The 18,529-nt window shown below is 42.3% G+C and overlaps 1 protein-coding gene across 1 annotated transcript in view; it reads left to right on the top strand.

The window, feature by feature from the left end:
• LOC108793470 (TRPM8 channel-associated factor homolog) overlaps nucleotides 1-18,529 on the top strand; it is a 56,589-nt gene that overhangs the window by 10,998 nt on the left and 27,062 nt on the right. Inside the window, exons 6-7 of the mRNA XM_018564422.1 lie at nucleotides 3,388-3,725; nucleotides 6,909-7,168. Of these exons, the coding sequence (XP_018419924.1) occupies nucleotides 3,388-3,725; nucleotides 6,909-7,160 (590 nt within the window). The 3' untranslated portion in view covers nucleotides 7,161-7,168. The remainder of the gene's footprint in view (nucleotides 1-3,387; nucleotides 3,726-6,908; nucleotides 7,169-18,529) is intronic.

Genomic DNA, 18,529 nt, shown 5'->3' with positions numbered 1-18,529 from the left:
TGGCTATCAGGTGTGAGCCTTGCTGGGGGAGGTTCCCAGTACACACCTTCCATCTTCCTCGCCTGCCATTGGTTCCCGGGGAGGGAGGCCTCCTGGTTGCCTCGGTGACCAGGGGGTGGTCCTACCTCCCCTGGCTATAAAAACCTGGCCTGAGCTCTGGCTTATTGCTGAGTTATTCCACCTTATGGTGAACACCTAGCCTCCCTGCTGATCCTCCTATTGCCTGTTGCCCCTTTGTATCCTTCCCGATTACCGACCCTTGGACTGTCTTCCGCCTTTGAACCTTCGCTGCCTGCCACGACCCGGATTGGACATTGACTACCCCTCTTGGATTATCCCTAAACTTGTACCACGTTTCTGGACTGTCAGCTGCTTACTGCCAGTGGGTTCCTCATCTCACTACTAGCTCCCTGGGACGTCTGACACTCTAATCCGATTAATGAATAAATACAAAAATGAAAATTATGAATAGTGAAGCTGCTGCAATCCAGACACTAGGTCCAATGGAAAACAAGTAAATAAATATGCAGCGCTAGTAACCCTTAATCGTATTAATTAATCAGTGAAAAACAAGTAATCAAATTAAGATAATTGATTGATCAAATCAATTAATACCAGGAAGTGTATATTAATAACAGAATGTGACATAAATGTGAAAAAATATTTCATAACATAATCATATATTTGTGAATAACATTACGTACTCCTTGTGAAAAAGTTAATTGTTCAGCTTCATATAACACCCGAAGTGATAAATTGATTGTCCATTAAAAAATATTCAATAAAGTGCAAAAATGAATAAATATTCAGTAAAGTGCAAAAATGAATAAATAAATTAATGAATAAATAAATAAATAGTCCCAAAGTGCTTGATAGTTGTTCCAATAAACACCTCGTGCCACAGAAACACCCCCTTATGAGTGCGCACTCACCACATATATAGATGGATGTAAGCTCACAGCCAAAAGCTCACTTGTATGTCAGTGGGTTGCCCAGCGCTTTCTTTGTGTGCCTCCACAGCGATGTCCCATAAAAGATGAAGCCCCCGCAATCATAAGAAAAAAGAAATCCTCATTGGGCAGTAAATCAAAATAGGTTTATTTAAATGAACTTTTAAAACTCACATCAATCATAAGAAACGACCGGCCTGTAAACTCCAAACAAACAGCCTCCACTTCCGCATCCGGTGTAGCGTCAGATACACCCACCCCCGACGCATTTCGTCATCGAGACTTCTTCAAGGGGAACGTCGGGTCTATCTGGCCACACCATTCATTTTCATTTATAGCAGGCGTAATTGTGCATCTACAACAATCACCACTAGATGCCTCACTTTTACTTCTATATAGAATATACAGCCAACATCACATGAATAAATAGATAAATGGAAACCGATATTCTCGAGAGACACTAGATGTCTCCCTTTTGTTTCCTATTCATAATATCAATATAATAAAGTATACATCAGAGGAAGAAACTCTTGTTTAAAGCCTTGATGCTGAAAAGGCATTTGATCTCGTTGATTGGCCATTTCTGCTTTCCAGCATGCAACACATTGTGATTCAAATATGATTCGTAACATATATATATGGCACGCACCACCTCTATTCGACTCCCCAATGCTGCCTCTCCAACATTATCAATACGCAACAGTACTAGACAGGGTTGCCCCCTTTTCTCTTTTCAATTTGTTTTGAGCCTCTAGCTGCCCGTATTCATAATGCCCCTGACATATCTGGTATGTCTATTCAAGACCACCAGTTTAAGCTTTTCCTCTTCAGTGATAACATACTACTCACGTTCACCAAACCTTTAATCTCCTTACCTAACCTACACAAAAAATATCTCTATTTTCCCCCTGTCAGGTTATAAACCTAACTTTACTAAGACTGAAGCTTAACGGGCTAATTTCTCACCCAATACACTCCCCATGGTTCAATCCTCTTTTAATTATAATTAGAATTTTAATCAGCTTAAATTTCTAGGTATCCCAAGGATCCAACAATTGTAATTGGGAGCTCAGGGTCCACCTTCAGGGGGTGGATGTCATAACGCCTGTCATGGATGGGAAGAATAGCTCTGATCAAAATTATGCTACTGCCCAACTTCTCTACTACTTGAGACAATACCGATCAAAGTTCCAAGGGCAGATCTCAAACTTCTCCAACAAGCTTTGCTGAATTTTACTTGGTGCGACTCCAGACACAGATGGGTTGATTTACTAACCTTATAAACACACCACGAACATGTATACACCTCTGTAGTGTGTTCCCTCCCAGCATGATCTATGGGTGGAATCTAAACACCTTTGTAGTGTGTACACACCCAGCAGGTGTGTTGTGCAAAGCCAAGCATGAATTACAAGGTGATGTTGTGTAAATTAGCTCTATGTTGTGTTGCTTGCGTTGATGAATGCAGGAATGTAAATGCATGAGCTAACCATTTTTGTCTAAACTGTGAAGCAGCATTATATATGCATTATATGCATGATTTTTCCATATATGTCATTAGTGGAAATATGCTTTTAGAGACTTTTTGGTTGATAAATAAGTTTTGCTGTGTGAAAATCACACGCACCTGGTGCGTGCGTGTGTTTAGGTTAGTAAATCACCCCCAGAGTCTCTAGACGAGTCCTCATGGCATCTAAATCTCGGGGGGTCTGGGGTCCCCAGACATTCTATGTTATTACTTAGTGGCTCACATCATCTAGCTTCCTGGTCAGGGGCTGATCCTCCTAACTGATTGACAGATATTGAAACTCTCTGGGTCTCCCCATTCCATTCCAATGCCTTCAGTTGGCATACCCCTCAACCCGTAAAATTTTGCCATCTCGTGACTTCTTTCACACTAGAGATATATATATTTTAAGAGAAGGATCCCCTTAACCGCATCCTCATTCCTCATTGTGCTCATCTTTATATAATCCAGCACTGCCTGCCAAGCTTGTTCATGGTGTAGCCCACCAGTGGCTGACTTAATCCCTATTTAAATTTAAAAACATAATTCAAAAGAGCCCCAGCACCCGTCTCCCTTTTTTCTGACCTTCACTCTAAATTTAACCTCCACCTGCACTGCCAATTCATATACCTCCAAATTAAACATTCTGCTTATTCCATTTCCTTTACACTAACTTTCTGCAAGCTGATTCTGTAGAAAGCTAAAACTTTTAAACCTAAAGAAGCAGCATCCCTTGTAAGTTATTTACATGGGCATTTGAAATAGCTTAATAGCCTTTTAACTTTAAGATCACTTTAAGTGCTGTAGACCTCCTTCATACAGTGACCCGTTCATATTTTTTCTTTATGTTTCAAGTGTTTATAGCATGTTAGTCTAGAACATACCTTGTGATGTTGATCTGTTACTTAATGAGATTGCCTTGTTTTTAAGGTTGGATGCATGCTGGATACCCAATAATGTGTCATTTACAGTCAGCAGAGGCAATAACCAATGCTGAGCATATAAAGAAAAGTGGTTTCTGGGGACCTATACATGAACTTGGCCACAATGAGCAGAGGGGTGTTTGGGAATTTCCTCCTCATACCACAGAAGCAACATGTAACCTATGGTCAGTATATGTACATGAAACCGTTCTACATATTCCAAGGGATCAAGCACATCCTGCACTAAAGCCAAAAGACAGACAGACTCGAATTCAGCAATATTTAAAGAATGGAGCCAAACTAGAACAATGGAATGTGTGGACTGCTCTGGAGACCTACCTTCAGGTATTGTACACCAGAAAACACTGAAATCTAACAATGAAATTACATCTTACATTGCAGCTCTTAAAAGGGGTCAGATTCAAAAGGGCCAAATGTCAAATTCCCCGATGATTTGCTTTATGTTTACTGAGAATGTATTGGCTATATAAAACACATTTAGCTGTTCAAAGACGATTTAGATTTTGGTTTTTCTTTCATGTTAAATGCTGATTTTCCATATGTATAAAACGGAAAGTCAAGAACAGGTAGAAGGGGAAATGTCAGCATAGTAAGCACATTACTAGGGACCAGTGTTATAGATATAAGTTGCCAGGAAAGAGCAGCAGTGCAGGAAAATAACATTTAACCTTTATTATGTCAGCTAACAGATCTGTCCTAAATACTCACCAATCTTCTTCTGCATCAATCGATCTTTTTTTGGAGTATAAGATCTCAGTGCCTTGGTGAAAACTCTATAACCTCAATACACACTTCTTTAAACTGTGTTTTTTATCTTTTTGAAGGATTACATACCTTAGATGTCTTATTACTCAGGAAAACTGTGTTAGGCATACAGGATTATTATTAGAGTGCTGGCCAGGATGAGCAGAAGTTCTGAAGGCAATAAATCTACTTACAGATTGGGGGAACATAGGAGAGCTGTGACTAGCCACACTAAGATCCCAAAGACTCTTCCGTGTATCTGATGTTAGCTTGTCTAGACAAGAGACTTTATAGGGGTTAAGACTGTTGTCAAATGCAATCACTCCAACCCTTAATGATATAGTGCTGGAATTGTGTTATCTTCACATGCACACAGCCTGCCTAATGGGGCCCTATTTCACCCCTATATGCCATATAGTAGCCATGTGGGCTATGGCCATAGTTATTTTGGTTTATGGAAAAATAGAACAAAGAACAATATTTTAAATAATGTATAGTACTGTTCAGTTGACTTATTTCTAGTAATTTGAATATGTTTGAATAAACACAAAACATTGGTTAGGCAAGAAATTGATAGTTTTATGAACTTCTTGTTTTGATCACACTGTGTGAGTGCACCCAGGGGCGCCCCCATAATGAGACAGACTGAGGCGGTAGGCAGGCCGCCCATCACCTCCGATCTGTCTGACAGCTTGGCCGCCGCCTGATCGGCCAGCTGACACCTCGGCCGGCTGCTGCCTCCCACTTGGCCGGCCGCCGCCTCTGGCCTAGCTAACAGCTAGACAGCCTTTTCCTGGCCTCCTCGGGCGGGCGAAAAAGGTAGGGATGGCCCTGAGTGCACCCAGGCATAGTAATCCATTAAACTGTAAGGAAACACCATCCTCAATTCATGTACAATATATATTGTACTGTATATATAAATAAAACAACCCAACAGTTAGCCATCTCACTTTATTTGTCATGTAAATGTCTGGGTGCTTATCCACAAGGAAATATCCATACAAATCCAAAATAGGTACAGAGGCACTCATGAGAACAGAAAGGGGAGAGAGAAGCGCTGCCAACTGGCTGAGCTCAAGCAGGGTTGGATGGGAGGGATAGGTCAATTGTGCATCGATTGTACAATGGTATAGCTCTCAGGATGTTGATAGTTGATCCGATTGTCAGGAAATGAAAGGAAATATATGTTTGAGGTTTGGGTAATGCGTATAAAGCGTGTAGAGACTCACCATGCAGTTGGGAGTGACGTGCAGTCATCGACGAGTGACGAAATCCGCTGGATCCGGTTACTGGTGGCGAGGATGGAAGTTCCTGGGTTGAATACCCGTTGGTTCAATGGAACTGCTAGTCTTAGGCTGGGAAGAAGGGTCCCGCTATACCCTTTGTCCGAGATAAGAAACAGCATTTTTTTTTGTCAACAATAAATATACTTTTTTTATGAAGCAGGTATTTAATTTCTTAAATTAGTGCAGTGATTCTCTTCAGCGTCAAATCAAAACTAAGACACCTTCCTTTGCTGAGCTCTGATTTAACAGAAATTAACCCCCCTTGTATAGTGTTTTGCTATCTCTAGATTCCTCTTTTTTTTCCCTAGTGTCAACTACTGGGTAATGCTATAACCAGGGCCGGTGCTAGACTATTTTGCTCCCTAGGCAAGACCAGCTACTTGAACCCCCCCACCCCCAGCCTCCTTCCAGTGGTGCAGCCCCCAAACACCTCTGCGCCGCATGGCCCCATTCTCCTGCCAGCCAGCTTCCACCGGTGATAGATAGATGTAAGCAGCCGGGACGATTGCCAGCCTGCTATTGACTTATGCAATTTGAAATGGGGGTGGGGGGGAGCACCAAGGGAGGGGGGGTGTGAGTGGTCAGGGCTGCACCCTAGGCAGCAGTGCGCCCTAGGCGGCTGCCTAGTTTGCCTAGTGGCAGCACCGGCCCTGGCTATAACCCAGAGAAACACAAAACTGTTCATGCCACACAGATAAGGTCCATCATTTCTTCCTGTCTACATGATTAGTAAACAACAATCCTTTTTATGTGTTTATGGTTGAAAGAAATCTGTATGATTAATGCATTTATATCCTTTACACTGGTATTATTTCAATGCTTTTGGTCAACTTTTGTCTAGAGTACATGGTAATTAGTTAATATATTAGCATACTCACTGTCAAGGATGAGTAAAGGGACCATTTTTTCAAAATGCTTTTTGTGTCTGTACCCTGGACAAGTATAGGTTTGCATATCATGATAGTCAGAGCTAAGTCACATGTCCTTATCTTCATACTTGTTCTGGATCAGTGAATAAGATGTCATCAGTGGCAGGCTCCATTTTTCCCCCGGTAACTTATGATTTCTGGAGAGTACGTATAACATTGTAACAATGCTACAAAAGTCAATTAAGTTTACCTAATATTTTACTTTTGTTAAACAGTCTATTGCATCCAGTTTCTTGTCACATACAGTAAGTCTTTGCTGTTCATCTACCATTTCATGCTGCAATATGTGTGGCCAAAGCTGAAGGGGATAGAGAAAGGGCAAGGCATAGACCAGTAAACATGTATAACTGTAAGAGTTTAGATTTCTAATTGGCTCCAGCTGAAGTACAGAAATAAAATCTAGATGAAAATTAGACCAACTCTGATTTATAGTAATTGTGTTTTACTGGAATTTACCTTTAATGTACTTACTACATACAGCACTATACTTATACATGACAAACTGTGTGTAGTGAGCTTTCATTAACAATCATTTCTTTTTTTAATAGCTACAAGAAGGCTTTGGATGGGATCCCTTCAAACGCCTGTTTGCAGAGTACCAGACACTGTCAAATGTCAGTAAAAACAACAAGGATAAGATGAATCTTTGGGCAGAGAAGTTCTCTCAAGCGGTTAATAAGAACTTGGCTCCATTCTTCAAGTCCTGGGGGTGGCCTATTGAAGAGACAACCAGTCAGAAGTTATCTGCATTGCCTGCCTGGGAGGAGGATCCTATGAAGACGTATATCAGTCCCAAGTAATCAGAAGGGTGTGTACAGAAACATGAATTAAACTACACCCAGATATTAGTCCACTTGTTGGACGCATTATTCTTTTTGAGAGTTGGCCCACAGTTGTATCAATAGGGGTGTTTTAATTTCATGGCTTCTATGTATAAATCTGCAGTTTAGAGATTTTATCTCAAGTACATTTATTATTTTACTCCAACCACCTTCATTAACAGGCAGAAGCCGCAGGTGCAGCAAACTGATAGCAGAGAGAATAGAGACCTTTCAACATGAGCAGACTCAACCTGTCCTGTTTGTTTAAGCACAAAACAGTGGGAAAGCTGTTGTCAACGTGTCCATTGTTCAAATAAGATTTTCACGCACTGTGCATTCCTCAAAAGTGTAGATGAGAGAAACTACTTATATAGTACTGGGTGTGTCCCACTAACCATTCACAGCTCAAATTAAAGTGTACTGTATTACTGCATATTGTTACCACAATAATATCTTGAGATGGGATTTGCTATTTAAGCCTTCATATCTACAAGTATTTACTTTGGTTAAGAGGATTTAAGTACCTGTGTTTGTTCTCAACACAGCAGAATACATTTATTTGTATATAGCAATAAGACCCAAATATATCAAACAGCAATCTGCAAAGAAACTATGAACTATGCAATAACATATTATTATATACACAAACAGTGGGATAGACAAGCATGACTAAGTGCCAAGCTATACCTATATCATTACCAGTTAAATTGTATGTGGGAACCCCATTTCATTGTTGAAAAGACTCCTTTTTCCCTCCAGAGCCTGGGCTTCCCCCCTCCAGAAAGGCAGCAGCTTAGAGCATGACCAGAATGTATGAAGTAGTGTGCCAGGTGCAGTTCGACATCTCCAGCACATGGGGGAAACTTGTGGGAACATAGAATCAGAGCCTGGGCTGTTATAGGGATGGCTTTCATAGACTTCTAGTACTATTCTAATCAAATTAGAATAGTCCTTTGGGGATTGGGTACTTTTCAAATGCCCTTTATTACTAAAACCCAACCACTTTCAACCCAAATCTTTTATAAATTAACTGCCCAGACTCCTGGAGGGTAAATTACAAAGGGACAGCTGTTTGTAGGGCTTACCCCCAAAAAAGGTATGCATCATTACAAGGCTGGCCATCCTTATTGATTACCTCAATAAGGGGATGCTTTAAAACTGGTAGCCTGAGACAAAGAGAGTTTGCATCCATTTTCTAAATAAGCAAACCTGGTACAAGCTAGTCTGTAGAACCTGTTGTCCCTATATGGTATCATCTATAATTAATAGTACATCTTAGCAGCCATTTGAAATTAAATTACTACAACCACCCCAAGTATAGACTAACAGACAAAATAAGGAGATAGATTACACACATACAGTATATAGCAGGGCTCAAAATTTCAGGCCCTGAGCTACTAGCCAGGCCGTAAGAGTTACTCGCCACCAGTTGCCCACCTAACCCCTACCCTGCCCCGGCCGTACCTCCGACAGCTCAGCAGTGTGACGCAAAGTACAGAGATCAGTAACAACACAGAGTTGTGGTGTAGTGCCAAGTACAGAGGTCAGTAATGTAACACACTGTATAGAGGTCAGTAATGTAACGCACTGTACAGAGATCAGTAATGTAACGCACAGTGCAGAGGACAGTAATGTAACGCACAGTGCAGAGGACAGTAATGCAACGCACAGTGCAGAGGACAGTAATGTAACGCACAGTGCAGAGGACAGTAATGTAACGCACAGTGCAGTACAGAGGTTAGCAGGACAGAGGTCAGTAATGTGAAGCACAGTACAGAGGTCACTAATGTAATGCACAGTGCAGAGATCAGCAGTACAGAGGTCAGTAATGTAATGAACAGTAAAGAGGTCAGCAGTACAGAGGTCAGTAATGTAACGCACAGTACAGGTCACTAATGTAACGCACAGTGCAGAGGTCAGCAGTACAGAGGTCAGTAATGTAACGCACAGATGTCAGCGGTGCAAGGCAGAAAGAACCGGGACTGATCTGATTTAGGTGCCCTCTTCCTCTCCTGCCCTTTTCCTCTTCCTCTCCTGATTTAGATGCCCTTTTCCTGGTGGTGCTGGTAGGGGGGGGGGGGGTACCAGGGATCCCAACCTGAAAGAATACATTTCCAGGAGGTGCCCTTCTCATTTCAGGGAGGTGTCCTCGCCCCCCCCCCCATCCCGGGGGGGGGGGAGAGAGAGCACCCCCCTGAAATAATGGCAGATAGCAGAAGAAGCAACAGCTTCTTTGCTATCTGCAGTTTTTTTTTGTATTCTGACAGCTGCTGCCATCAGATTAAAAATAAATAAATAAAAAAACCAGCATAGGAATGCATAGCTAGATTCCTATTGGCTATTCAAATTTGCAATATCCAGTAGCAAGCTGGCTATTGCACCCGCCCTCTACTGCTGTCAATCACTAGAAGAGGACCTGATGGAGAACTTCAAGTCCCACTCTGCTGATTGACAGCAGCAGTGGGTGGGTGCAATAGCTAGTTTTCCATTGACTATTGCAATGCAAAGTGAAATAGCCAATAGGAATTTAGCTATGCATTCCTATGCTGTTTTTTTTCTGACTGACTGACGGCGGCCGGCGCTTCCGATGTCAGAAGAACAAAAAAACGAGCAGGGAAAGGTTTACTCTGCTCGATTGAGCAGAGTAAACCTTTCCGTAGGAGAAAGTGTTTCTCTCCTTGGCGGCCGGGAGCCGCTATCTAATAGCGGGAGACTCCCGGAGCGTCCGGGAGAGTTGGGATGTCTGAGGTACAGAGATGTATCCTGCATGTTCACAGCTGAAGCCTCCCTTCCCGCGCTGCAAAAACTTAGAGCCGGCCAAGCAGCTGCAGTCTTCCTCCAGCCTATGGCAGATGAGGTGGGCGGAGGAAGCTGCAGGTGGCCAGAGTTAAGGGAAGACAGCCGAACTGATTCTTCTCCTCCTCGGCCGCTCTGTAGCTGCAGCGGCCGCGGAGGAGAAGAAACAGTTTGGCCGTCTTTCGTTCACCCTGGCCAGAGAAGAGAGAGCAATCGCCGCAGAAGCAGCGGCAGTTTCAACCACGCCCCCCGTCCTGCCGGCAGCAAACCCCCCGCTGATGAATTTCCACTCGCCCCCTCACAATTTTCACTCGCCGATTGCGAGGGGGCAAGTGAAAATTTTGAGCCCTGGTATATAGAATAATCATACACTAAATAATAATAATCTACATACATAATTATTTACATTTACCAATGGAGATTTCACATAAATCTCATGGCAACAATATTTCATAATACATGAAACGTGTATAAAACACACTAATGTATGATACATTAGGCAATATCTTTTCCCACTACCAATAGTTTTGTTATGGATGAAACTTTTCTAAAGCTGTTGTGATATTCTTTCTTCTTGCTTATCTTCTCAGCCCATACATTACTTCAATGAATCTTATGTGATATGATGATGCTGGCCATTTCTGGCAAAGCACCAAATATGTATTCATATTGCATAAAGCACCAAATATGCTTCTGCGGCGATTGCTCTCTCTTCTCTGGCCGGGGTGAAGGAAAGACGGCCAAACTGATTCTTCTCCTCCGCGGCCGCTGCAGCTACAGAGCGGCCGAGGAGGAGAAGAATCAGTTTGGCTGTCTTCCCTTAACTCTGGCCACCTGCAGCTTCCTCCGCCCACCTCATCTGCCATAGGCTGGAGGAAGACTGCAGCTGCTTGGCCGGCTCTAAGTTTTTGCAGCGCGGGAAGGGAGCCTTCAGCTGTGAACATGCAGGATACATCTCTGTACCCCAGACATCCCAACTCTCAAGGAAGCTCCGGGAGTCTCCCGCTATTGGGGGTTGGGGGTGACAGCCAAGAGAAAGTAATGAGGGACAAGAGATGGGAGTTACATGAGGGAGTGAGAAAGGTTTTATGAGAGAGATGAGTAGTAAGTGCATATTTTGGGCAGCGGAAGAAAAGCAAGGAGAGGATAATGACAGCAAAAGACAGGACAGGGAAAGATGAATTGTGAGGGCATAAGGGATATAAAAACAAATAAACCAACTATGAATTGCCGCTCAGTGGGGTATCTAGGGTATGGCAGGAAGGGCCTGCTTGAGGGGGTTGCTGCACCACTTAGAGACAGTGGTAGTGTATATCAATGTCACCCATTGAAGTGTATTGTTTGAATGTCTGCATTCCGTACTTTGGTTATTCACCAATACTGGTGGTTGGTAGGTGGGATCATGGTTCAGACACTGTAGTTTCCACTTAGTTTTTGCCTGTTTTGTTTTTGTATTGTTATGTGTTAACTGTTCTATCTTTTTTTTTCTTATTTGTTTGCATTTTTGTTTTATATGCAAAATTAATAAAAAAATAATGAATAAAAAAAAAAGTCAAACACCTCTCTTCATCCTTCCTGGACCAGGGGACCAATAGGCTTTGGTGTCACTGAAATCATTCCATATGCCATGCTGTACATTTCCTGTTCCACAATGCCTCATTTTATATTCCATGTTGTACATTCTCAATTCCACAATGCCTCATTTTATCTGCCATGTTGTACATTCCCTATTCAACAATGCCTCATTTATATGCCATGCTGTACATTCCCTATTCCACACTGCCTCATTTATATGCCATGCTGTACATTCCCTATTCCACACTGCCTCATTTTATATGCCATGCTGTACATTCTGTATTCCACATGGCCTCATTTATATGCCATGCTGTACATTCCCTATTCCACAATGCCTCATTTTATCTGCCATGCTGTACATTCCTTATTCCACAATGCCTCATTTTATCTGCCATGTTGTACATTCTCTATTCCACAATGCCTCATTTTATATTCCATGTTGTACATTCTCAATTCCACAATGCCTCATTTTATCTGCCATGTTGTACATTCCCTATTCAACAATGCCTCATTTATATGCCATGCTGTACATTCCCTATTCCACACTGCCTCATTTATATGCCATGCTGTACATTCCCTATTCCACACTGCCTCATTTTATATGCCATGCTGTACATTCTGTATTCCACATGGCCTCATTTATATGCCATGCTGTACATTCCCTATTCCACAATGCCTCATTTTATCTGCCATGCTGTACATTCCCTATTCCACAATGCCTCATTTTATCTGCCATGTTGTACATTCTGTATTCCACAATGCCTTATTTATGTGCCATGCTGTACATTCCCTGTTCCACAATGCCTCATTTTATCTGCCATGTTGTACATTCCCTGTTCCACAATGCCTCATTTATATGCCATGCTGTACATTCCCTATTCCACACTGCCTCATTTATATGCCATGCTGTACATTCTGTATTCCACATGGCCTCATTTATATGCCATGCTGTACATTCCCTATTCCACAATGCCTCATTTTATCTGCCATGTTGTACATTCCCTATTCCACAATGCCTCATTTTATCTGCCATGCTGTACATTCCCTATTCCACAATGCCTCATTTTATCTGCCATGCTGTACATTCCCTATTCCACAATGCCTCATTTTATCTGCCATGTTGTACATTCCCTATTCCACAATGCCTCATTTTATCTGCCATGCTGTACATTCCCTATTCCACAATGCCTCATTTATATGCCATGCTGTACATTCCCTATTCCACACTGCCTCATTTTATCTGCCATGCTGTACATTCCCTATTCCACAATGCCTCATTTTATCTGCCATGTTATACATTCCCTATTCCACAATGCCTCATTTTATCTGCCATGCTGTACATTCCATTTTCCACAATGCCTCATTTATATGCCATGCTGTACATTCCCTATTCCACAATGCCTCATTTATATGCCATGCTGTACATTCCCTATTCCACACTGCCTCATTTTATCTGCCATGCTGTACATTCCCTATTCCACAATGCCTCATTTTATCTGCCATGTTGTACATTCCCTATTCCACAATGCCTCATTTTATCTGCCATGCTGTACATTCCATTTTCCACAATGCCTCATTTATATGCCATGCTGTACGTTCACTATTCCACACCGCATCATTTTATATGTGTACATTTGGAATGTACAACCTGGAATGTTGTACATTGTGTATATGTGCCTGGATGTGCGAGAACTGGGGTGTCAGATATTTGGACAGGGGTGCAATTTCAGTGTTTGCCATAGGCGCAGTTTACCATAGATACGCCCCTGTTGCAGCTTATATCCCTGTGTTGCTGCTTGGGTATTATGGCTCTGAATATCAACCTGATAAGATTGCTATGAATTCTGTGTGTCTAAGTCTTATGTAAGCTTATTTTTCTTGTTAGTCAAATATACAAAGAACTAATAAAATATTATTATTAAGAACCTTGTGGCTGCAGAAAAACAAGTCTGTTTACATTCAGCTGATTCCTTTCACATGTGTATCTAAAACCAATAAAATACTAGTTACCCCTAAGCTTAGAACAATTCAATCTGAATAACAACTCTCATTCAAACCTACACTGAGCGGCCAGATTATTATGACCACCCCATCAGTACTTCGCTGGGCCACGAGATAACTCCACGAGATTACTTCGTTAGGCCGCCTCGTGACTCAAAGTTATTGGACCAAAGTTATTGATATATTCAAGGACACAAGAAGTCCAAAGTCCAACAACCAAAGTTTCCATATTTTAGTTGTTTATCTTCACTTCTTCAAAGACAACCTGTATTGTATGTGCCGTGTATAGAAAGCATGATTCCATTTCACAGCAAGGCCAAAGACCCCCGGATCTGATCCGGCATTCTAAAAAGATGGCATTTGCCTTGGCTCTGCAACCCTTGCCAGTGTGACAGCACTGTAACCTCATATCGTTAAATGTGAGGCCATAGTTTAATTTTTCTTTGTAAAACAAAAGGTGTATGTACAGTATACACTGAGTGGCCAGATTATTATGACCACCCCATCAGTACTTCGTTGGGCCACGAGATGACACCACGAGATGACTTTGTTGGGCCGCCTCGTGACTCCACGAGATGTTGAAAGGTGATGCGAGGAATCTGACACTGCACTGTTGCCCTTCTGTTGTCTTGTACCAGTCTTGCCACTCTCCGTTCTGCCCTAACATTGACTAGTCTCTGACGGCCACAATTCGCACGTTCAGACCCAGATTTTCGGCTGACAGTCCAGTCTTTAAACACTTTAACAACAGCTGCTCTTGAACATTTAACAAATTCTGCTGTTTTGCTGATACTCGCTCCATGGCTCCGAGCGCCAACAATCAACCTGCTTCCCTATTTATAATGGTCTGGTCCTCTAGCAACTTCAGCGCGAAATTATAGCTAATTATAGCTAATTTGCCTACAAACGTCAGATGGTCATAATAAACTGGCTACTCGGTGTATTCCCCAATACCCATGTTGTGTGCACCAAATGCCTTGCAAAGAACTCCAGTTATTTTATTTTTTTTCTCTTTCATATCTCTATAGGTTGAACTCTATAGACATGTGTCTTCTCTCAACCTGACTATGTAACTATTTAAAAAGTTAACCCTGGCAAAGGGGGCTACCCCCACATTGCAAGGTTTAACTGCTGGTGTTTCTGTAGGGGTCAGAATACAGGAGATATGCTTGCCTGATCCTCGGTACTGTGATGGTCAGCACTCATCTCTCTCCCCCTCTGCTTTGGCTGTGGTATGTCTCTCGGCAACCGCACGTCTAATACAGGTGAATGGACTGCATTGGATGTGATGACATCAGAGGGCTTAGACCGCCGGAGTGCAGGGGAAAAGAGGCTGCGGGGACCAGTCTGACAGCCAGATGTGATCGTGCATCAGGTAAGTATATTTAATTTGTTTGAGCCCCTAAACCAAAATAAGCACTTAAAGTGATATTAAAGCCTATTTTTTTTTAATTTCTCCTTTAAGGAGACCCTCCTTTGCTGGAGGCTGTTGCTTTTTTTCTATAAAAGTTTCTAATTCCTCGTTTTCTAGTGGCTCCCAGCAGCGCTCTTCCCCCCGGCCCTTGCACGGGTGCCACCATCGTCCAAATGGAGGCACCCGTGCGCGCTCGTTTTCACAGTGGCTGTGTGCGTTCATAGACACACTCCGCCTTGTGGCAGGTCATGCCCCTTCCCTCTTTGATTGATGGCAGAAGGAGCCTATGGCTCCTCTGCCATCAGTATCCTCCCCCCGCAACCCGGATGTTCGGGGAACGGAGGATCACTTCTGGACCGACGGCGGGGACAAGCGCAGCTGACAGGTAAGTGTGGGGAGGAGTGAGGTAGAAAAAAGGTGCTGGGCCGTTTTTACCCTAATGCAGAGAATACATTAAGGTAAAAAACACCCAGACCTTAATACTAATTTAACCCATGCAGTGTGGATGTAGCCTTACTTTTAGGCCTTGTTCACACCACATGCAGAGCAGATCTGCATGAGTTTCTGCACACGAAGTGCAGTGGGTTGTGCCGCGTTTTGTGCCGCCTTTTTAATGCGTTCCGGGCCGTTTTTGGTTAAAAAAATATATATATTTTTTTTTTTAGTTTAACCTGTTGCCGTCCGCCCGTTGCAAAAAAAATTACATCACTTCCGCATTCACCTGTCAGTCATCTGGCTGCTATAGCCAGAGAGAAGAAGCTGATGAAGCAGATCTGTGCTTCATCAGCTTCTTTTGGGGTCCCCAGGTGACATTAGGGGTCCTGGAGACCCCTAATGTCTCCATAAAGAGGACCTGTCAGTGTGCCTGTGCTATTATATAGGGGGATTGTATCCCCCTATGTAATACCAATAACAATAAGTGTAAAAAAACAAAAAAAGAGTAAAAAAAAAAGTTTACAAAAAACCCCCAAATTTTTAAGTTCCCCGCCCCCACATTTACGCACATATAAACGTAAATACCCGTTCACGGTGCCAGCATGCGAAAATGACTATTGCGCTACACATGTTACATATCGCCGCGAACGTCGCAGTGAGAGCAATCATTTTAGGGCCATCAATCACTGATAACACTAAACTGATGAGCGGTAAAAGCTTTTAAAGCGTTGCCTATGGCCAATTTTGGGTATTGTAGTTTTTTGAGGTTTTGCGCGCGCAATTTTAAGGCTTGACATGTTTGGTGTCTTTTTACCGGACGTGACCCCGTCTTTTATATTTTACCAAAAAATTGGGTAATAATAAATGTTTTATCATTTGTTATAGGGGAATTATAATTATTATTAAAGGTAATTTTCCCCTAATATAGTAAAAAATAAAACCCCCAGTGGTGATTAAATACCACCAAAAGAAAGCTCTATCTGTCCCCAAAAAATGGTATAAAATTAATTTCGGTGCAGCGTTGCATGATGCAATAAACGTCAATCAAAGTACTGCAGCGCTGAACATGGAAAAATGTCCTGGATAGGAAGGGGGTTTAACACCGCGGACTTGAAGTGGTTAAAATGGTCTTTCAGTGTGTTCCAGGCATTTGCATGCGTTTTGATGCAGTTGCATGCATTCCAGAGCAGGACCAGAGCAGGTAAAATAGTGCCTGCTGCAGTTTTTTTTACCTGCTCTGGAACTGAACGGTGCGATGTGAACTGGAGCTAAAAATACCATTGGAATACATTGGACGCAGTTTTGATCCGGTCTGCAACTGCTCTGCTCTGCGCTTGGTGTGAACAAGGCCTTAATGTTTTACATTCCTGGAGTTCCTCTTTAATTATGTGTCTGTTTACAGTGAAAATCTGTCTCATCTACAGTATTAAATCTGTCTCAGAACTTTGTGTCCAGTGTGGCACTTGGCTGCACTGGAAGACAGATGCACAGATCTGTAAGTCTGTCAGAGAGACTATTCTGAATGAAAGGCAGCCTGATTTGCGACTAATTATGTCACTAGTGTGCTTGATAAATGTCCCTTTATGTGTCGTGTGGCTGTTTCTATGCAGTTGGTTATAAATACAGTACCTAACTGTCACAGCAGTGGTGGAAAAATTATGCAAATCCCAGCCAGGCCACTATCTGCAAAGGTATTTGCATGTTCTCCCTGTGCTTGCGTGGGTTTTCCCTGGGTACTCTGGTTTGGTTTCCTCCCACACTCCAAAGACATGCTGGAAGGTTAATTGGCTCCTGTCTAAATTGGCTCTCCTATGTATGTGAGATAGGGACCTTAGATTGTAAGCTCCTTGAGGGTAGGGACTGATGTGAATGTGCACATTGTAAACATGTGGGAGACCGGCACTCCAGATTAGTGAAGAATACATCTTTTATTGACGCATGTGCATGTCATCACATAATGGCGATGTTTCTGGGTCACGCAGGATCCCCATCAGGCAAAACCATGTGCACATTGTAAAGCGCTACATAAATCGTCGGCGCTATATAAAATACCTGTAATAAATGCGGTAACAGTCGTTTGCGTTCCACCCCCCTTCGCCACCATTTGCACAGAACAAACTTTCATAGAAGGAATTTATCAAAACTGGAGCAGGCAGAATCTGGAGCAGTAGCCCATGACAACCAATCAGCTTCTCTCTTCAGTTTTTTCAGTTAAGCCCTGAAAATGAAAGAGAGAAGCTGATTGGTCGCTAAGCACAACTGCTCCAGATTCTGTTTGCACCAGTTTTGATCAATTCCCCCATTGCATTTCGCAGGACAAATGGTGCTGTGAATTGTTTATTAGCACACCCCCAAGACTGAACACATGCCTCTTCTATCAACACAAGAGTCAACACATTTAGGAATACTCATGCCTCTTGCAATGAGACATTATTTGCATATCCCAGGATCCAGCTTTAATTATGTTAGTGTAGCAGTAAATAAACAATTTTTTATTCCAACTATTCAAATGCTTTGAATCCAAACATAGACATTTCTAAGTCATTTGAAATAACAAGCAGAGTATAAAAGATGGAGCGTGATAGAGTGCCTTTAATTGCTGAAAGGACGAAGAGAGAACTCCTAAAATAGGATCTAAGAACCGTAAGAGACATTTCATTTGTTGCCTTCATACTTCTCTTTAACTAGGTATTGCTTCATTACATAATGTGGAGTGGGTGTTTTTAGTACGTTGTCTGTGTTATGTAGCTGTAAAAGAGATCTCAAGTAGTTGGGGAGGGAGTGCAGTGGTGAGATAGTCTTTATTTATCCATTTTCTATTATTGCTGACACTGTATATGTGATGTTCTCTGTCAAAGACCAGGGAGGACCCAAACCTAAGATGTTGCTCAATCCTTTCCTTGGAAGGTCTGCTACTGGTAATATGCATCAAGATGGTCTCATAAGATATGATATGACTCGACTATAGTTTCTAGTTGCATCAACATTCTCTGATTGGTTAACCTTAGTATCCATTGATTGCCCAATGTAAATATATTGGTATTGGTCATTTTGAGTAAACACTTATTAACTAACTTCAGTCTAATGCTATGCTATATAATGAGCCCCCCCCCCCCCCCCCCTGTGG

Source organism: Nanorana parkeri, unplaced genomic scaffold (genome assembly GCF_000935625.1).
Source record: "Nanorana parkeri isolate BGI_ZX_2015 unplaced genomic scaffold, ASM93562v1 scaffold749, whole genome shotgun sequence".
NCBI lineage: Eukaryota > Metazoa > Chordata > Amphibia > Anura > Dicroglossidae > Nanorana > Nanorana parkeri.
Note: the sequence above shows the minus strand (reverse complement) of the source record. Positions and strands in the feature narration are given on the sequence as shown.